This window comes from Rhineura floridana, chromosome 5 (assembly GCF_030035675.1).
Source record: "Rhineura floridana isolate rRhiFlo1 chromosome 5, rRhiFlo1.hap2, whole genome shotgun sequence".
Classification (NCBI taxonomy): Eukaryota; Metazoa; Chordata; class Lepidosauria; order Squamata; family Rhineuridae; genus Rhineura; species Rhineura floridana.
Genome location: NC_084484.1, coordinates 44,208,722 through 44,230,752, shown reverse-complemented (window position 1 = coordinate 44,230,752; position 22,031 = coordinate 44,208,722). Strand labels below are relative to the sequence as shown.

The 22,031-nt window shown below is 41.9% G+C and overlaps 1 protein-coding gene across 2 annotated transcripts in view; it reads left to right on the top strand.

Annotated features, from left to right (window-relative positions):
- The window catches only part of TMTC4 (transmembrane O-mannosyltransferase targeting cadherins 4), a 67,089-nt gene that overhangs the window by 958 nt on the left and 44,100 nt on the right, over positions 1-22,031 (top strand). For both annotated transcript variants that reach the window (XM_061626597.1, XM_061626595.1), the window contains one exon: positions 6,745-6,960. In XM_061626597.1, coding sequence (XP_061482581.1) covers positions 6,799-6,960 — 162 coding nt within the window. In that variant the 5' untranslated portion in view covers positions 6,745-6,798. The remainder of the gene's footprint in view (positions 1-6,744; positions 6,961-22,031) is intronic.

The following is a 22,031-nucleotide window of genomic DNA, read 5'->3' as shown; positions in this document are numbered from 1 at the left end:
GGAAGAAAGAACGTTTACACGATCTTTTATGAGGTTTTGATGGCATATCAGAAAGTCGAGTGTAGTACTGTAAAAGCTACCAAACAAAGACAGCAGAAAGCAGCAGACAGGCTGTTGTAATCCTGTGCACGCTTCCTTCAAAGTAAGCCACACAAAATTTGATGGGACTTGCTTCTGGGGAACAACAGTCATAGGATTGCACTGTGAGGGATTCATTCACTCGTGACACAATTTGTTTAAACTAATTTATAACACTGATTTTGTGTTTGTGTGAGTGTTCCACTCTGGAGACCTTCAGCACTCTGCAAGGAGAGCAAACAACATGTGTCATATACTTGTGTATAAATATGTTTGTCCCCCTTGTTTTCAGAAGAGGGTCATAGGAGAAAAAAACCCAACATCTTCTACAGCCTGATCCATATGCTGGAAACTTTTTTTAAAAAAATCATTTTAACATGTTCTCTCCCCCCCCCAATCTTTATTATTAGTTTTTTGGCCAGTAGGTTGGTTTAAGACCTCAGGGAATTGGGATATTAGCATACTGCCAGGAAGGTTGCTGTTAGCTATCGTATGCCACTTCATGTATTTTTTATAGATACTTCTGTAGGGGACATTGCTATAGTAACGAGGGCTAACGAAGTAACGAGGGCTCAGTTCTGGACTGAATTAATACCTGTGCAGAGCAAGTAGGTCCAGCTGGTCTTTCCAGCAACCTCTTTCCTTTTAGTGGGTAGGGCCTGGCATTTTTTATAAGTCTAAGGGCTCATCCAGACGACTGTATAATGTGTGACATGATCGCTTTGTGTTCTCATTATTTTTTGGTCGTCCAGATGACTTTGCGTGCTTTTGCACATTTTTGCGCGGTTAAATCCACTTTGGCATAACCACGAAAAATGCAATTTGCTTTTTAAAATCGGGAATCATCCGCTGTGCCTTCAGCTGCTTGGATGCAATACCACAGACTTTTCAGCTGTGGGCAGTTCTTGGGTGTTTCCTTCCCTCATTCCCAGCCAATCATGTATTTCCACTTTTGTGCATGTGCGTGAATGTCCGGGGAAAGCCCGGGAAAAGGGAACCAATCAGAGCAATGGTCCAGTGTTGGGGGGGCTCTGCAACTTCTGCTGTGCAGATACAGGAAATATTGGCACAGGAATACCTCGCATTAATGTACTCAATGGGACCAGAGCGAGTACGTAAACCGAAAATGTCCTTAAAGTGAAGCACTACCTTTTAAAACTTTTTTTACCTCTCCTTCATGCGGAGCCTCAAAGCCCCGCGCTAAAGCCTCTGCTGCTGCGCTGCCGCACCTCTCAGCTGATCACGCCTCCCAGCTGATTTGCGGTGGTGCGATCGCGTCTATTTCCACCCCCATGCACTAAAGCCCTTGCTGCTGCGCTGCCGCGCCTCTCAGCTGATCGCGATCGTGCCTCCCAGCTGATTTGTGTAAGTGAAGGTCCATATAGCGGGGTATTCCTGTAAGTGGTTTGCTAGAGCATCGTGCTGTGTTTCTGGAGAAATAAGTGGAATTGCCAGCCATGTGTATCTCCAGAAACGTTAATATGTTTAAAGGTGGAAACGCATACAGAAATACAGGTATTATTGGCATATAAGTGGTTTGCACGTTTCTTTTATCAGTGGGAACACCGCAAAGCCTGTGCTGGCCACTTCAGCGCAGCTTTGCACGGCAGTGTGCAGGGCTCTTTTCTGCAATTTTAATTGGATTTATGGGTGGGGGGAGCGAGTTGTGTAACTAGGGCGCCCTCATCATCTGCAGGGATGCTTTGAGCAGCCCTCGCGTGAAACTGACTAGCCTGTTTCCTGCTCTCTTGTCAATTTCAGAGGGGAGATTTTTTTTTTTAAAAAAAATCCCTTTTAAAAATCATCATGTTAACCCCACGCAAAGTCGACATGACGATGGCTTGCCCCATTCTCTCTCTAACCCCCCCCAATACCTTGCAGAATTGCCTGGATCTCTCAGACTTTGCACAGCAGCGCGCGGCGCTCTTTGCCTGCATTCCCTGCCCGAGCCGGTGGCCACCCGTGGGGGGGGTGCTGCTTGCTTCCCTCGGGGGCAGCATTCCTGGGGAGGAGCTGGGAGCCACAGCCGAGCGCTGCACTGTAGAAAAGCTCAGCAAAAACACATACATTCGTTTTTGCGTAATATCGAAAATACAAGAGTGGTGAGCGGCAAGGAACTCCATTACTGACACAGGAAATTCAAACTTTCACGCTCTTACGTTCAAGCGCATGCGTGTTGCTGATCGTGGGTGAATGGGCGGAGGAGCACACGTCAGATTTTGCTCACCAATTGGCTGGTAGTGGGTTGTGTTGGAGGCGGAGCTGAGAAAAAGCGAAAAGAATGTGGGGGTCCTCCCACTGCGTGTGTGGGTGCAAAACCCCCCTGTTTTTTTACATTGGGAAAGAGCAAACAAACAGGTGAGTGGTGACTATCAGATGACAAAGCGGATATGAAAAATATGGATTATCCCGATCCGTTTGGATGAGCCCTAAGAGTGACTTACATATCCCTTTCCTTTTTTGTTTTTTTCAACCCAGTAAACAAAATACAAAAAAACTTGTTATGAAGCATAGTAGTTGCAAAGACCAAAAAAGAAGAGGAAAATAAATCCCTTGTGTAATGTGATAAGCCTGGAGGTGAAAGTGGAAGTTCTAAATTCTGCACCCTAAAATGTCAAAATTGGGGGGGGGTTATCCAGATTGTTTGAGCAAAGAAACTCTAAATTCTACACTCAAAATGTAATTAAGTATATCTTTGGTTAGCCGTGTTGCATATTAGGCATGAGGGTAATGGAGATATACGGACGAAGGCTACCTTTAGAAAATATTCTGCGATCAGGATTAGTTACAACTCTGTGTCATATCAGCAATAGCTTAGTCTGGTGCTCTTCATTCTGTAGCACATATGTGGTTTTTAAAACTCTACACTTCCATTCTGGATTAAATGAGATAAAGAAGTTCTGTATCATACAAAGATAATTGGCATGGTTCATGGCATAAATAGTTCTCTATTGTAGACAAATGTGGAATATATTAGTCTGTTTAGTGTTATACAGTAACTGTGTAAAATGTAGAAATCCTAACAGAACCATAGCTTCTTGCATTAGGGGCTGTGCCACCTTCAATGTGCTTTGGCACACGCATTTCTGAGTGGACTTTACATGAGCACATGGTAATTCCATAAGGAATATTCTCAGGATTCAGGTTGATTCTTATGGCCTCCTGTACTTGAAGCAAATCCTTCCTGTAGGGAAAAGTAAACTTTATGTGGAAGGTTTGTATAGCAGCAGCTCTCCTCACATGGGCTATGCTACTTGAGCAGAGGCCAGAGTGCCATGTAGTGCATGGATGTGTTGTGGGCAAAACATTTTAGATGCTACCATTGGAAGACACACGAAAACTGTGTGGAGGTGCCCTGGACTTACTTAGTTTTGTTTTGCTCATCTTCTTCATTAGGGGTGCATAGACCCAGATGTCCAAATCCACTCTGGAGTTTATTAATTATTATTATTTATTTATTAGATTTATATCCTGCCCTTCCTCCCAGTAGGAGCCCAGGGCGGCAAACAAAAGCACTAAAAACACTTTAAAACATCATAAAAACAGACTTTAAATGATATTAAAAACCAAACATCCTTAAAAACATATTAAAACCAAACATATTTAAAAACATTTTTAAAAAAACTTTAAAAACATCTTTTTTAAAAAAAGCTTTTAAAACACATTAAAAAGCAATTCCAACACAGACACTACTTAAAAGGCTTGTTGAAAGCGGAAGGTGTTCAGTAGGCACCAAAAAGATAACAGAGATGGCATCCGACTAATATTTAAGGGCAGGGAATTCCAAAGGGTAGGTGCCACTACAAGGTATGTTTCCTATGTTGTGTGGAACAGACCTCCTGATAAGATGGTATCTGCAGAAGGCCCTCACCTGCAAAGCACAGTGATCAACTGGGTATATAAGGGAAAAAATGGTCTTTCAGGTATTCTGGTCCCAAGCTGTATAAGGCTTTGTACACCAAAACTAGGACCTTGAATTTAGCCCAGTAGCTAATAGGCAGCCAGTGCAATTCTTTCAGCAGTGGGGTGACATATTGGCGATACCCTGCCCCACTGAGCAGTCTTGCTGCTGCATTTTGCACCAGCTGCAGCTTCTGGACCAACCTCAAGGGCAGCCCCACATAGAGTGGATTACAGTAATCCAGCCTGGAGATTACCAGTGCATGGATAACGGTGGTCAGGCTATTCCTGTCCAGAAATAGCCGCAGCTGTCTTAGCAGCCGAAGATGGTAAAAGGTACTTCTAGCCACTAGCTCGTCACCTGAGCCTCTAGCGACAAAAATGGATCCAGGAGCACCCCCATACTATGGACCTGCTCTTTATCTGGAATAAATTGATTAATTTCCTGCATGTCCTATGGATCTGTCTTCTATGTGAAAATGTTATATTCCATGTATCAGGAGCTAGAGTTTTCAGTCCCTTTTGCTGCATTAATGCCATGAATGGAACTATGTGCCGTGTGGGCTCCCCACTGCTTCACAGTACTAACTGGAGGAGCAGAATATAGCAGGATAGTCTCCATTCCTAGCAATAAATGCCATATCAGGGAATGAAGTATTAGACCAGGGGCAGGGAACCTGTGACCCTCCAGATGTTGTTGACTTTCAGCTCCCACCACCAGCACAGTCAGTCGTTAGGGATAGTGAGAACTGTAGTCCAGTGACAAATGGAGGACCATAGGTCTCCTCCACCCAAAAATGGACATTTCCATGAATATGTGGTACATCAAGGAATGCTGGGAACAATGTGAACTTCATCCCCATAGTTCCAAATGACACATATCTGTAGTAGTACTCAATGAGTCTGTACTTGTGGTCACCTTTTTCTGCCAGGAGTCGAGTACTTTCTGCCTCTGGTAAGTAGTAAAAAATGAGGAAGGACAGTGGGCAAGATCACTTTTGTGATGACCCATAGGAAGGTCTAGAAACGTGAAAGGTCCTGATCCAGATCTGTTCAGACTACACCTTAACAGTCTGAGTCAGGTGTGGGGAACCCTTGGCCCTTCAGATATTGCCGAACTACAAGTCCCATCAGCTTCAGCAAGCATGGCCAATGGCCAGGGATGATGGGAGTTGTAGTTCAACAACATCTGGGGGGCTAAAGATTCTCCACACCTGCTCTAAGATCTAGTCTGCAATGGATCAGTAAGGTTCCTCAAGTCTGGGTTGAAAATCTGGTTTCTCAAAAGTTTGCTACTATTTCCATTATTAATGTATTGGCTCCAAAGTACAGTTAACATCCTTGAGGCTTTTGACAACCTGATGCTGATGAGAGTTATAGTCCAAAGCATCTGGAAGTCACCAGGTTGGCAAAGGCTGCTCAAAACAGTGGTTTGTGTTGTGATAAATATCCTATTTGGTATTTATGGCATTGTTCCTACAAAATCAGGAACTATATTTTGCATCATTCCATTTCATAATTGTGTAATTGATAGAAATGTCTGGTAGATAATTGGATCAATGAGGTGGGCTGGAGAATTGGCAAAAAGGTGTAAATTGAGGGAAGATGGATTGGTTAGAATTCAGGGAGCTGTGTTTGGTGAGAATCAAAGAGATTGGTGGTGTACTGATTGTTCATTGGGCTTGGTAAGTATATTGCTTCATTAGGGAGGGAGTGGGAATGGAAAAGAATTTCAAATGCATGCAGCCTTTTGGGGTTCCAGATTGCGGCTCTAGAACCAGTTAGTTTTTCCAGTTTATCCACTGGCCATTACAAAACATGAAGGGCTGTTTCTGACTAAGTCCTATTCAGAGCTGAAATCAATGGACCTTAGTTAGTCGTATCCATTCATTTCAATTGTCTACTCTGAGTATGACTTCATTGGATATAACCCTACAAAAAAAAAAATTGCGACCCAGAAATTTAGATCTAACAGCAGCAACAAAAAAGACTGTGGGTTGTAGCCAGTGTTAGCCATACTTGGAGGATACCCACTGAAATTAATAGATATGACTGACTTACACCCGTTAATTTCAGTGGGTCTACTCAGAGTAAAACTTATTTGGATGTACATCTGTAACAAACATTACTTGTGACTCGGCTAAACACCATTAAATTGTGGCAAGTTGTTATCCTGAGGTTTTTATTAAAAAGGAAAAAAATTCTGCCTTTTGAAAGTCGAATTATCTCTTCTCTTTGAAGCAATCGGCAAGATACTTTCAAGAGAATGGGAATTCTATATGGTAGCTTTGAGAATTCTAATTTGAGACTGTGATAAGTAGGTTTTGAACTCCAAAGATTCCAAACCTTGAATGGACAGTCATTTACCAAGCAGTAACGTAACTACAGAGTGCATGTAATAACATGGAAAGCCAGTTGCCTGTAACATCCTTCCAAACAATGAGATTTAAACCACACATCTGTACCCAACAGAGAAGCCTTTCCTTCCCCAATCTGGTGCCCTTCTGGTGCCCTTTTGGACTGCAGTTCCCATCAACCAAGACCATTGGCAATGCTGGCTAGGAGTTGTAGTTCAAAACATCTGCAGAGAAGGCTGCTTTGAAGAGAAAGTTTGTTCTTCTCCAGCTACTAGTGCTCCATAGACTACTAACATCCATATGTGTAGGTAAATGAGCTAACAAATACTTTTATAGTCTACTAACTTTTGTAGACTTTATTTGTAAGGCTGAGTTAGCTGTTTGTAAATGTGTATTGTATTTCTTTTAGATTTGCAACCAGCATAATGTTGGCGCTCCAAATTTTGGAGAAGTATTGTACAGAATGGCACAAGCAGAAGTTAACCTGGACCATGACATACTGCTACTGTCCCTTCCGACACAATGGGCTAAAAGTGTCGTGGGGCTCCTTTCCTTCATCTGCTTTGCAAACAGCTACAATGGAGACTTTGTCTTTGATGACTCTGAAGCTATCATCAATAATAAGGTTGGTGGCTTTCTATTGTGGATCTTTGCTCCAGGCTTGCAAATAGCCACTTGCCTGGTAATCTGTGGTGAGTAAGAATCTCCTCCGGTGACCAGGTATGGAAGGTTTCATTAGGGCTGCAAACCTTTAGTTAGTAAGATGGATTGGTTAAAAACCCTTTTAATTGACTAAAAAAGAATCCCTGATTAATCAGTCAACACACTTTTTTTTTTAAAAAAAGAATGTTAATAAGTACTTATAAAAACTGCAGATGGCAAGCAGCACCTTAGAAGGGGCATCTTCACTTCATTCACACAGAGAAGGCAATGCTTTTTCTAAGATGCCCCCCCACTGCGACATATACAGTCCAAAAACAAGCAGTATGCTTTTTCTTAACGCAACTTGTTGATTCCATCAGTTAAAACTTGTTTAATTAATCCACTAAGGATTTTATTTTATTTTAATTGGGTCGTGGCTCTAGCTTTTAGGAGTTACAGGAGAGTTTGTTGTGGTGGTTTGGGCCACAACACCCATGGCAGGGGGTAGGTTAGTAAAACTCTTTGTGGAATAGTAACCCTTGTGGACCAAATAAAATATACCATGGTAAAACTTTACTATGCAATCCTGTGCATGCCTACTCAGAAGTAAGCCCCATTGACTTCCGGGAAGGGTGACTTAGCCTGTGCCTGCTTTTGAGACGGGCTCCTGCCTCAAAAGAAGCTTATTCAGATATATCAGTCAGGTTTTTTTTTTTTTTTTTTGACTGATTAAACTTCTCCCGGGTAGGGAGAAACGAAGAGATTAACCTCAAAGCCTATTTTTGTTGGGACGACCAGATCTCATTAATTTATGGGACGAGGTCCAGCCGACGAAGGTGGGACGGATTTTCAACAACAAGCTCTATCTGATAAAGCGAACGTTCATCTTATCTTCTAAGAGAGAACGCACTAACAGGCAAGCACCCTTCTTTCTATATTTTTCTTTTACTTGACTTAAATTGTTGCTGTTTAAAAGAGATTTGCCAGATTGATCGGTTTTTGACATCTCACTGGGGAGCCATAACTTCTCTCTGCTACTCACTAATTAATAGCTTATCTCTGTTTTTGTTGCAAAAAGCTGTCCTGGATTTGCATTCTAAAGATATACACAGAAGAGGGATTTCTATTCCAGATTTTTATTTTGAAGAATATTATATTGTCTGAGACTACTCTCTTTTTGGTCTATTTTATTTTGACGAATCTGTTTCCTGACGACCGCCATTAATTGTTTCGATCCTGGGAACTGCATTTTGTTTACTTAAGCATGGAGAGATAAGGCTGTCTGCTCTGTTTATACTGTGATGTCACCAAGTTTGGAGTATTAACCCAATTGTTGCTGAAATAAGAAGTGGTTTTCCTATATTTTTCTTTTAAAATGGCAATTAAGAAAGTGGCTGAGAATCTGGAAATAACTATGTTTCAGAAAATAATGGATGAGATTGAGATAACGAAACAAAACCTGCGACAGGGTTGTAAGGAGCTGAAAATTGAATTGAGTAAAATGAAGCAGGAGATTAAAGATATAGGGGTCCCTGTGAGAGAGGTGACCCTGGAAGGGGTCCCTGTGAGAGAGGAGACCCCGGAGATTGGAACAAACGTGGAACAGGAAAAAGATTTGGAGTCTATGGACTTTAGAAACAAAATCTATTGTTTGGAGACACAGGAGATTAAAGACATAGGGGTCCTTGTGAGAGAGGAGACCCTGGAGACTGGAACAGGGGTCCCTGTGAGAGAGGAGACCCTGGAGACTGGAACAGGGGTCCCTGTGAGAGAGGAGATCCCGGAGATTGGAACAAACGTGGAACAGGAACAAGATTTGGAGTCTATGGACTTTAGAAATAAAATCTATTGTTTGGAACTCAATGTTATCTCTGAAGAAATTAATGAAGATTCTAGAGATAAAGTTATCAATGGCATGGATAATCTTCTGGACTGGAATGATGTGATGGAGCCCAATATAGAGAAAATCTATGGAATTAACTGCAGCCATGTGACAATGGAAAAACTTTTAAGAGATGACCCAGTGTATTTTGAAAAAAAGAACAGAGATATGATTTTACAGCAATATTTCAGCAACCTATTCAGAATGGATGGCAAGAAAATATTTGGGATAGAGGTAATTCCCATCAGACTCTTACTATATGACTATGGCTTTGACAGCAAGATTATTATGGAATACTGATAATGGAAGATTGGATATTGAAATTACTGGACTTAACAAGACTACTGAAGATGGAAGATGGAAAATGGAACTAATAGGGATAATAGAACAATGGCTACTGAAATTACTGAACCTAACAGATTCTGATGTGATGGATTAATTGAAATGTTTATTTTGACTATGGTTATGACAATAAGATTATCATAATTAGTAATGAGATGGATTAATCGATATGCTTATCTGGAAAAAAAAATTGATAGATATATTTCTTAAAGAATTGAAACCTCTCTTTGACTTTTTGTGGAAAGAATAAAGTAATGTTTATGAGATTTGATGATTAAGTAAGATAACTACTGGAGGAAAGTGATTTTATAATATGACTTAAGAGACAGGATTGTTATATATTATAGACTTATAACTGATTTGATCTTTGACAAATGGGAAGTCAATATTTTACTCTTTATTTTTTATTTTTGTTTTTTTTTTCTTTTTTTTTTTTTGTTTAACTATTTTTGATTTTGTTTTTTGTCTTTGAATGTTTTATGATTTCGTCTTGTATGTTTTATGAAAATCTGAATAAAAATTATTGAAAAAAAAAAAGAAGTAAGCCCCATTGAGTTCAATGAGACTTACACCTCGGTAAGTGTGACTGAATTGTGTGTGTTTGCTACAAAACCCATGGGGAAGTAAGTCACCAAAATTTTTGGCGTGTTTGTAAGACTTATGGACTTGTGAAGGCTGTTTTAGTCCATTGAAATGTACCGTGTCAAAGCTTTAATTGATTAGCTATAATTTGGTGAAGAAAAAGGTTAATTGCTGTTTCCTCCACCCCCAACCCCCAACCCCCAACCCCTGTATTTGCCCTGAAAGTATGTGCTGTGTACAGTAGTTACCAGTATTCTATAAAATAAATAGGGCTGTCACCTTATTAAAGAAATCGTAGCAACATTTAATTAACTGTATCACTTAATGATTAGTCAATCACTTACTTAAATTTGAACAAATGCATATGAATAAAACAATGCTACAGAACAGAAAAGCATATGTTGGCTCAGTTTGCACATAACATTAAACCATAGTTTGAAACAAACTATAGTTTAATGTGAGTGTTCCCCTGAGGCCCTTTCCCTGTTCCTGCTGCTGCCATATTGTGAATGAGACAAGCCAGAATTTGACTTGTATTGTCTGAATTCAGGTTTGTATTCAGGGAACAAAACATAACTAGTGGTAAGCCAAGAACAAACCTTGGTTACAGCTCATGGTTTGTAAACAAGCTGTGAACTTGGGTTTGGCTAACATGGTAAGCCAGACTTAGGCTTGTTTCACCTGCAGCATGGTGGCAGCAGGAGGAGATGAGTGCCATGGTGCACTGAGCAGTGTCCACCAGCATGCTGCTTGCTCATCCCAGCTAGTCTGCATTCTGTAACCACTGATCTCACAGAGCTTGGAAAAGTTACTTTTTTTGGACTACAACTCCCATCAGCCCCAGCCAGCATGGCCACTGGATTGGGCTGATGGGAGTTGTAGTTCTAAAAAGTAACTTTTCCAAGCTCTGGATCCCACTTAATGCAATTTGGGCTGGGGTTGGTTTTTTTTTTTTTTTTTTGTGATTCTGCAAACCTTGGGGTTCCTCCAGGCCTGCTGTTAACTCCCTGTTGTGCATGGGTGGTCCTGTTTTGGCTTCATAACTAACAGCACTTGGAGCCTGAAGATAATTCCTGTCAAAGTGAACTGTGTGTAATGGTTTGATTCTCTGCCTATAGAGTTTCAACAGGCCAGGTTGAGGCATCATACATGTACCTGATTGGTTAATCATCCTGCCTCATCTCCATGAAATGGCAAACATGCAATTTGGCATAAAGCAGCGTTAAGGTTGAGCTGGCCCTGTGTCCCCAGACAGTTTGTTTTATGTTCCTCAAGCAATTACTAACTCAATTAACAGTCTAAAAACTAGGAACAAACGAGAAGTCTAATCAGCTGACAAACTTCTCATACATTTCCAAACACCTGGAATTTTATTATTTATTGTTATGTATTGAATTTATATCCTGCCCTTCCTCCCAAGGAAAAAAAGGACAAGAAAGCACTGTCTTTTCAAAAAGAAAGGATCACAGGAGTCTGCCTTATACGAGGTCAGCCCATTGGTCCACTTAGCTCAATGTTGTCTACACTGACTGTCAGCAGCTCTCCTGGATTTCAGGCAGGGGACATTCCCAGCCCCACTTGGAGATGCTGGGGATTGAACCTGGGACCTTTTGCATGCAATACATGTGTGCCACCACTGAGCCACACCCCCTTCTTCAAGAATAAATGCAATCATTTAAATCACATTTCGTAACAGCACAGGATACTTGTTTTAGTATTTTGTAATGTTTTCACAGCTACTAGCCCCTCCCAAAAAAGTACCTTGATGTTTAAATTAATCAGTCAGTCTTATTTACAGTCAACTGACCACAAGTTGTTTCAATCAAATCAAAAGTCAAGCTATCATCAAGGGCAAAAGAAAATCCCTGCTGGATCAGAAAGATCTGCTCCAACATCCATGCCAGAGGTCAGATAGATCTCATTGTCCAGCTCACCTGGTAAAGGAAGCTCTTAATTTGATTAACAAGATTTAAGGACCGCTTAATTAAATAAAAAAAAGATCTAAGCAGTTTATGTAAAATAGTATAAAATATTCATGAGAAAATACATAGGACCCTAGGAAGCTGCCTTTTACCAAGTAAGGCTGTTTGTCTGGCTAGCTCAGTACTGTCTCCACTGACTGGCAGCACTCCCCAAGATTTCAGGCATGGTTCTCTCCCAGTCTTACCTAGAGATCCCAGCGATTCAACCTGAGACCTGCGTGCAAGGAAGATGCTCTGTTACTAAGCTGCAGGACCTTAAATCAACAGACTTTAAAAAACAGGTAGACATAATGCAATTATCAAAATATAGATGAAGTCTACGTTTATGATCCTTCCTGCCCAAAAAGATCTATTGGTCAGTCGAGGGAGGTGAAGGTTCTTTGCTGAGCAGGCTGCCCCCTGTAATTAATTGTGTTGCCACATGAGGCAGCCACATACGGATCCCTGCAGCTGCTGACACCTACATCACAGTGTTGTTGTGACAGTAAAAGGAGACAACCTGCTCTGCACTGGCTGTGTGCTTCTGATGAATGTAATGATAAATGTAAACTTAGGTGTGCTTGGAGATAGCTGCTGTGATTTGTTTCCAGTCCTTGCGCATAAGCATTCACACAGCAGGCTTCTTGTGCATCTCTGGTCTACACTGTGATGTCCTTCCATGATCTCTTTTGCTAACCTGTGGCAAGACCTGTGCATGCCAGTTCCTCCACTTGTCCTAATACTTCTATTTTAAAGATAGCAATGTCCAGCTCATCTGATTTCCCCTTTGGAAACGCATTCAGTCTTTATTTGGCAATGGCTTGATTTATTTTTCTTTGGAAAATGTCCTGGCATTCCTTTTAAAACTGAACAGCATTTCCCCCAGCCCATCTGAAATACTGTCTTTTTCTTTTCTAATACCCATTTTAAAGCAACTTTTTGGAAAAGGTAGAGTTGATAGGCTGTTATTTGCCAGAGAAGGAGCTGAGATACAAAAAAAAGGTGACTTTGTTCACCAGTGCAACATATTTGATTCTCTTTCCTTGTGAGCTTCAGTAGGTGAAGCCATTTTGCAGATCTGATTATGGCTAGGCCAGCGTTGGATACCACACGGTGCTCCTTTCGTGAACTTTTTGCTCTCCCCTGTTTCCTTTCCAGTTCTAACAAAAGATACTCTTCCAGTTGGCCCCATGCCTGCCAGAGCTCGGAGCAGTCTGTGACTGGATTTCATTGGTGTTCACAACTGTTTTCCAGATGCTTTCTTAACATTTTAAGCAGCTCTGTGTGTGTGTGTTTTAAAAGCTGTGTGCTTTAATGATTTGTCTTTTGTGTGAAACGTTTGAACAAGCATCTGCGGCAGTATGTGTCTCTATTACAAGCATTAATTAGAACAATGAGTCCCTCATAAAATGTTACACCCAGCGAAGCAAAGACAGCTATTTAATAAAATGTTTTAGAGATTCTGAGGAGACAGTGGGGCATGTGCATGGCTTTTCAAATCAATGTATGCCCTTTAGAGTTGAGAGGGAATTGGAATCAATCTTTTGTTTTCTTACTCAGGCCTGTAATAAGAGTGTATTTTTAAAAGGAAGCTTTCATCGTATTCTTAGCCTCTTGCGAATGCCCTTGTGACTTGTTTGCTTTTAGTTAGGGCTGATTCACACAACTGCTCCCAGGGCATATGTTCCGACTGTTATGATTATATACAGAATTTGTTAGCCCAGATTGAATGAAAAGGTGATGAAGCTGTCATCCCAGTGGCCCACAGTGGACCATATGTTAACTTACTATGTTGCTGTGAAGGCTTCTAACAACCCTAATCTGGTGCATCCTCACTCAGAAGAAAGTCCCATCAAGATGGCTCGTAAGAGGGCATGGTAGGCAACTTTTATCTTACAGGTTTTTTCCCCCTAACTGTAGAATCCAATTCCACTACAATACTACTCGCAACAATAAGATAAAGTTGAGAAGTATTGGATTTTAGAGTCAGAACTATGGGCCAAATCCATTCACATATTGTGGTTTGTGGGTATCCAAATATATATTCACTATATATTAACTAATACCGAAATTGTGTTTGCATTTTTACACATTTGTAGGCAGTACAATACCTTAGAGAGGAGGTCAGGTCTCCTGCTCCCCGGTGCATTTATTACAGCTCCCCAATTTCCCTGCTTTTTAAAGTTCGATAGAAATATCTGTTGGCTATAGATATGTTCTTAAACCGCAAGGTTTTTTGCCTATTAGTGATTTTTTCTGCTTTTTAATCCAGGAGGTAAGAAATGGGATCCTGTCCAAGTTTGTTGAGAATGGATTGATCATTTGCATGCTTACTGAGTTCAGTGGGATTTACTCCTCTGCAATCATGCTTAGGATAGGAATGGCAGCTCTGACCATTTGCATGCTTATTGACTTCAATGGGATTTACTCCTTTGCAGTCATGGTTAGGATAGGTAAACCTGACCATGGGGGAGGAGAGAGGAGAGGGAAGGAGAAAGGGAGAGGATTGGAAGGGGAAGCAAAGGAAGGGGGAGGGAAGGGGCAAACGGGAGGTGATGGGAGAAAGGAGGAGGGGAGGGCAGGCTTGATCATTTGCATGCTTATTGAGTTCAGTGGGATTCACTCCCATGCAATCATGCTTAAGATAAGTAAAACTGACCATGGGGAGGGGGGAGGGGAGGGGGAAGGAGGAGATTGGAAGGGGATGGCGATGAGGAGGGAGGGGCAAGAGGAAGGGGTTAGGAACAGAAGGGGAGGGTGGGTTTGATCATTTGCATGCTTTTTGAGTTCAGTGGGATTTATTTCTGTGCAATCAAGTTTAGGATAGGTGAAACTGGCCTTGGGGAGGGGCAGGGAGGGGGGAAGGGGGGAAGAGGGAAAAAGGGGGAGGAGAGGAGATTGGTGGGTGGACACTGGACAGAGGGAAGGCACCTTTCCTTTCCAAAAAGAAAACATTGTGAACAGTATCATTGCTTTTTAGCGTTTCCTCCACCTTTTTCTTCTACAGCAGGCGCATGTAGCCTCCCACCGAAATATAAACCAAAGCTGTCCCTGGCCACATCCACACCAGACCTTTATGTCACTTTACACAGTCATGGTTTCTCCCAAAGAATCCTGGGCAGTGTAGTTAGTGAAGGGTGCTGAGTGTTGCTAGGAGATGCCCTGTTCCCCTCACAGAGCTTCAATCAGAGTGGCCGACTGTTAAGCCCCTCTGGCCACTGGAGCTCTGCCAGAGGAAAAGGAGTCTTCTCTCAGCACCCGTCACAAACTACACTTTCCAGGATTCTTTGGGGGAAGCCCCCTGATTAGCCAAGCCCAGCAGCTGGGAGTCTGGCTTTTAGAACACTGACAGTTGGTTGTTATTGAGCATGCCCGGCCTTATCATTGAGTTTAATGTAAATTTTCTTAAATTAATTAAAGATCTGCCAGGCATTTTTTAAACTTTTAAACTGCAGAAGATGAAGGTCAGAGTATGGGGCAAGGTCAGTAGCAGGATTACAGGTACTCAGTGAACATGGCTGATTTTTAATTAATTTCAGCAAATTTTGAGCACGCTGACAAAAAAAAGTCCAAAAGGAGTCTGGTTTTTTCCTCTCTTTTTACACTTTGAACTCTCAGTTCTCTCTGACTCTTTTGTGTGTTGCTATGGACGTTTAGAGGTTTGTTAAGCAAGCATTTCTGAGTTCAGGACTATAAGTTTTTATAAGGTTTTATTTTGAAATGAGCTTATGGGAAGCATCAGAATAGCATGGGGGTTATTTTCAATTTAACATTGCGGAATGTGAAAAATCCATGCTGGCTATAGTATACAGCCACTCTTGTGGCTGTATAATCTGAGCAATGTCTTTACTGTTCAGAGGAGCCACTAACAATGCCTAGTTTAAATGCCTATCTAAAAGAATTTGTTGTTGGAAACGTGAAGGTGGAATGACAGATTTTCCAAGAATGATACCTATTGTGTCTTAAAGACAAGTCCCTCCGCTTTTTCCCAAGATAAAGGGAGGGGGCATAGTTTAGTGGTATAGCACAGGCTGTGAATGTACAAGATCCCAGGCTGTCCCCCACCCCACAAACAGGACAGAATTAATCTATGATTGAGAATGTGCTAACCTTAACACAAAATGGAGACAGGCTGCTCTGTCCATCCCTAGTCTTTCCCAGCTCTGCTGCCCAAGATTGATTCACCTGGAGATGCTGGTCAGGGCCAATCCAGGACTGAGGGAACCCATGGGAAAGTGCCATTAGTGGATCTCTCTCTCATCCCTAATGCCTGTGACAAGTCCACATTTTTTAACCTTTTCATCTTTTTTTCTTGGCACTCCAGCGCTGAGCATCTTCTGGCCCCTTTCTTAGATTTGCCATCTCCCTCCACAATGTCCTGCAAATTATGAAATTCCAGAACATTGAGATGGGGCAGCAAGCATTTTCTCCCTCTCCATGCTCTGGAATGACTTAACCTTCCAGACTGGGGGGGGGGAGCAAATTCAAGATGACTGGTGGAATCTGTTTGGCGCTGCAGCTTCGGGGGGGGGAAGTGTTTTATTTTAAAAATGAGACTTGAGACAGGATGGGAGGAGTGTCAGGGGGAGGGGAGACTTTAGCCTTGGCAGGTGCCTGAGTTTGCCTTGTGCTGGCAGTGAGCTGCCCAACATCTCCAGTTTAATAGATCTCAGAAGCTAGAAGACAATAGGGATGGATCAGTATATTTCCATTTCGCGTATGCTCAGTTGTTTATAGGTGCATTCTGTCCTTTTCTGGGGAGATATTTTTAATGCCTTTGAATTGTACATATTTTGTATGCATTTTATATGCATCCCCCCAACTTTAAATACACTTTTTGTGTGTGCTTGCAATGCATTTCCCCTAAAATACACATTTTTGTGCACATCTTTAAAACTGAAACTGCATTGTAAAATTCAGAGGCGTGTGTAATCCAACTGATCGTTGTGTCCCAATCTAGATATGAGTCCAGGACTGGTGTATTAGGACAGTTTGCTTTGAAATTCAGACTGAACAAATTTGTCATCCACCCCTAGGAAAGACCTTTGCTACAGGCTTTTAGAGCCTTTGCCAAGGAGACTAGACAATGCTGGGTTTGATAGATCAAGTGTCTTGGTATTAGGCAGCTTCAGGTCTGTAGTCTTTTGTATAGTTATAAGGAAGCAACCCCCCCCCCCCCAAATAGGTCTTACTTCTGAGTTAAAATGCAGAAGATCAGACTGCACATCACAGAAACCTCCTGGCTGCCTGGTTTGGAAAAGCTTTTCAATAGCAAATCAGTTGCAATGCTGATTTTGTGGTTTCCCTCCCTCTTTTTCTTCAGACACAAGTCTTACATTGCTCTTACATGCTTAATAGCACACAAGTCTTGGCAGAACAGGATGCTTTTGTACTGGTGCTGGCAGCTTGGTGCTATAGGGAGATAACTGAGCACCAAAGAGAGATTCAGGGTAGCTCTCTGCCTCTGCCTCTGATTGGCTCAAGGTCTCCACTGGGTTGCAGTAAAATGTATACTGAACAAAAATAAACAACTGGAAATTTATCCGCTTGCAAATAACTTGCAAATTATCCATTGCTGCCAGATGTTCCTGCTCATCAAAGATTTAGCTGCAGCTCTGTGCAACGCATGGCTGTCTTGAAGTGTTTCCAAGTAAACATGCAGTGGACCAGGCTGTTTATTAGGGAAGAGATGGAGAAGGAGGACTCCTTGTTTTCCATTACACATCCACACTGATGGATTTATTTATCAAAATCTATATACCTCTGGATTGTAAATAGGACCTCCAAGCAATTTTCAGAATCTCCTGCCCCTCGTGTACTAACAATGAAAATATCAAATATGCACTTTTTTCTGGCTTTAAATTCTTCTGTTCTGGGAATAGGACAAAAGGATGACATTCATGTGTATTGGCAACCATGGCAGGAGGTATCGGTTCCATTCAAAGACAGTGCCATCTGTATTGTCCAAGCCTTTGATTACATTTGCCCTGTGTGGTACTCCCTTTGCTGATCCCAAGATGCCCAGGGTTCACCCCAACGCTGCCTCAGTGTGGATCATCATGACTAAGATGCCATTATCTGATGCAAGATTAAGGACACAGCAACTAAGAGACATGTGCAAGCTTTCTGGCAGCCTCCCGCCACTTAGCCCTGTGCCAAATAAGCAAGGGTCACATAGCTCCATGGAGTGGGGTGGGATGGTGAAGGGAACATGGTGTGGATAATCATGTGTGTTGCAAAACATTCTGCTTTTTAAGCCCCCTCCCTCATTCTCTTCCTTCTGCTGCTGCTTGAGTTAAGCAACACAACATCCCTCCCAGTCTTACTTCTGATGGCATATGCACAGGCTGGGGGGGGGGAAGCCACCCCATTTTTAGGGCCCTCTCCTGCATCCATCTTTGTGCCTCTTCCCTGTAAAATACCCACTTTTCAGATGTGTCATCCAGCCACCATCAGAGTAGGATCGTCCCATTAAATTGCAATCCTGAACACACTTATTAGGGAGAAAGCCCCCATTCAATATAGTGGGGCTTACTTCAGTATATACATGCATAGAATTGCACTGACAGGAAGGCATGTCCCGTAAATCTTCCGAGGGCTCCCCCAACCCTCCATTGCAGATTTACAGGACACACAGGAGAGGGCAGGGAAGTTCCATTGTGCAGCTAAAACTCCATTTGCTAGGGGAGCTGTTTGGTGGGATACTGCCCTAACAGTATTACAGGACTTCTTGTTGATTTCACAAATGTAAAATAAGCTCCACCGCAATGGTTGGGAGAATTAGCTCTTATTTAGGTACTGTGTAAGCAGGTGAAATCCAATCATGCAGAGGGTGATTTTGTGCCACTGTACTCCTGCATAGCTACATGGATGTCTGTTCAACTCAGTGGAGTGTTTTTAGCATAGGTGGTCTCTGGTTCACTAGTCCAGGACTACATTTAAACAAATAAAAGATGCAGTGTTGTCTGCCAAGAGGCCGGAATTTAATTTTCAAATGTTTCTGACTCTTCTGTTTGCTTTGCCTTATTGTTTATTTACTGAAGATTTTTTTTAAAAAGGCTGCGAATCTAAGCTGTGCAAATTATTTCTGTGTTATAATACTTGAGGCACCATGCATGAATAATTTTTATTATTTGCATTCTATTTTGTGAATGTAATGAAATTGCCTGCCGTTGTCCACCGTGGCTAAAATTTCTGTTAGGGAAATAAATATATTGATATACTGCTGCAATTGCAGAAGTATTTGATGGGAAGAAAGAACCCTTACAGCTACAACACTGTGTGCATTTACCTCTTGACCAGCCCTGTGGAACACAGTAGGACTTGCTTTTGAGCAAACAGGTATAGGATCAAGCTGTACAAGGACCCAGCCTCAGGTTTTCTGACGTATAGGAAGTAGCTCCCAACATTTTTTCATTGTTTTTCTCTATGTGGTCAGGGATGAGGAATCTGTGACCTTCCAGATGGATGTTGTTGGACTCCAACTCCCATCAGCCCTAGCTAGCATGGCCATTGGTCAAGAATGATGGAAGTTATTGTCCAACATCTGGAGAGCCATAGGTTACTCACCCCGATCTAAGTCAGAAAATGGGGGAATGCAGATCATTCTGTGTGAATGCTTTCTCTTGCAAGTGAGGCTTTCAGGCACAACAAATGTGGGATACTTTATTACTGCATGGTAGCTAGTCAAGCACTGGCCGTATGGCTTTATTTATTTCTTATTTACTACATTTATATCTCACCTTTCGTCCAAGGAGCTCAAAGTGTTGTACATGGTTCTCCCCTCTCCATTTTATCCTCACAACAACACTGTCAGGTAGGTTAAGCTGAGAGATAGTGACTGGCCCAAGGTTACCCAGTGAGCTTCATGGCTGAGTGGGGATTTGAACTCTGGTCTCCTAGGTCATAATCCAACACTCTAACCATATATCTCACTGGCTCTGTTAGATTAGAGGCAGTTCCTCAGTTTTTTCTTTGAATGAGCTGCAAGCAGGTAACTTGTGGGAAAATCCAAAAGCAGCTAGTAAAATATTTTGTTGGTCATTGCAGAATCCTGTGTATTGCTCATTTCCCCCCGAGTCCTATGGGGAAACTGCAGCCTGCTGGGATGGATGCAGAATTTGGAGTTGTGGCAGGAATCTCTCCACCAGCTGGCTTTTCCAGCTTCACCAACCCTGGGAACATCTTAGCTGAAACTGTGAGGCAATGTTCTGGCTCAGTTCATGATGTCTCCTCCCCCATGTGCAGGTTCTCCCAGGGTGGTTGTTCAGTTTCAGGCCACTTGAGTAAATCACACTGTCTGTTTATTGTTACCCTTAAATATTTTCCTCTAAGAAGCCCAGAGTGGCATTATATTCTCACAGTCCTGTCAACGAAGGTTAGACTGGAATCTAGTTTTTATGTCATCGCTGAGGTAATGGCAAATATTGCTTCCCCATAGTCTGACTTCAGGACAACACAGTTGTGGATGAAATCTTGGATTGCCTGAGGATGCCTATATTGCTTCCTCTGCAGGTGTTGCGGGGACCATATTAATGTGGAAAGGAACAAAATGATCAGGCTGGCTCTGTATAATGCGTAACACAGGGGAGCAGTTTTTCAGTGCCTACCATGTTGCTGTGTTAACATATGTGCTGGGGGTACTTACCCAAAGCCACCCAATGAATTTCATAGCCAAAATAATATTTAGAACTCAGATTCCCTGCATCTAAGCATGGTACCACAGTCTGTACACAGTATTGGCTGTTGTCTGCATCTGGTGTACAGATGGCCAGGACATCAGTGCAGGTGGAAGATCCCCAGGCATGTGGACTGGGGGGTGGGGGGTTTGCGATCTGCTGAGTTAGCACATCTGAACTCAGAGAACCTTGCACAGATGTACTCCTGAAAATGTAGTGCACATTCTTAACAACCATCTCTGTTTCTAATTTTCAGCCTCAGTCTTGGCAACAGATACCCTCCTTTCCATCATGGTGGTGCATAATGAATTCCCTCCTCCCCTGGTGCTGCTTCTATTAATCTTATTCATGAGTGTGCCACAGTCAGGCTGACCTATAAGTTTTAATGTGTCAGAAATAAAATGAAGAATGATAGTTAAGTAGTGTTGTGTGAAAATTAAGAAAGCATCTCAGCAGGGTATTCAAATAACAGTTGATCACTGCTTGCCATCTGTGGTGTTTGCATTGTGCTTTCTGTCATGGTTTGCTGGTGATGAGAATGGAGGGCATGGAGTTGTGCAACACACAGCTCTGCTATCCAAGATATAGTGCACAGTAAAATGGTACTGAATCAAGAACTGTAAACTAACTTCAAAGATATGTTAAGCCAGATCCCTGCTATGTTATTAATTCACTAGAAGTCTGCTATTTTGCAGACATAATAGCAATTTTAGTAGGAAGCCTGGGTTATATAAACTTAATACAATATTAATATAAACTTGGCCACCTTTTGACAGGGAGATGGTGGGTTATAAAATTTTAAATTAAGTAAATCACCCCTCCACCCTTTTTCTCCATCAATTTGGAGATGGAAAATATTAACAGCTTAAGTGCTAGTATGGTTCAGTGGTAAGAATCGTTTGTATTTTTATTATTATTTATTAAATTTCTATCCTGCCCTTCCTCCCAGAAGGAGCCCAGGCAAACAAGGGACAAAACACTAAAAACATATTAAAAACAAAACATCTTGAAAAAATCTTTAAAAAAAATCTTAAAAAGCAATTACAAAACAGACGCAGACTGGGATGAGGTATCTACTTAAAAGACTTGTTGGAAGAGGAAGGTCTCCAGTAGATGCCGAAAAGTTAACAGATGGTGCCTGTCTAATATTTAAGGGGAGGGAATTCCACAGGATAGGGGCCACTACACTAAAGGTCCGCTTCCTGTGTTGTGTGGAATGGTCCTCCTGATAAGATGGCATCTGCAGGAGGCCCTCAACATGCAGAGCACAGCGATCAACTGGGTATGTATGGGGTAAGATGATCTTTCAAGTATCCTGATCCCAAGCTATATAAGGCTTTGTACACCAAGACCTTGAACTTGGCCTAGCAGCTAATGGGCAGCGAGAATGATGGATTCGGTATGTGTTTGAAACTCCTCCTTCTCACCAAAAGAAGAGGCATGTGGTATCCCTGCTCAGAATCAACAGTATAAAACAACTCATAAATTTGAAGATATATTTCCATTTTATCTCTGTGTTTTAGAATCTAAACATTCATCATAAGGACAATAACTTCTAAAAAATCTCTCTGAAGTGATATAGAGGTTAGAGTGTCAGACTAGGACCTAG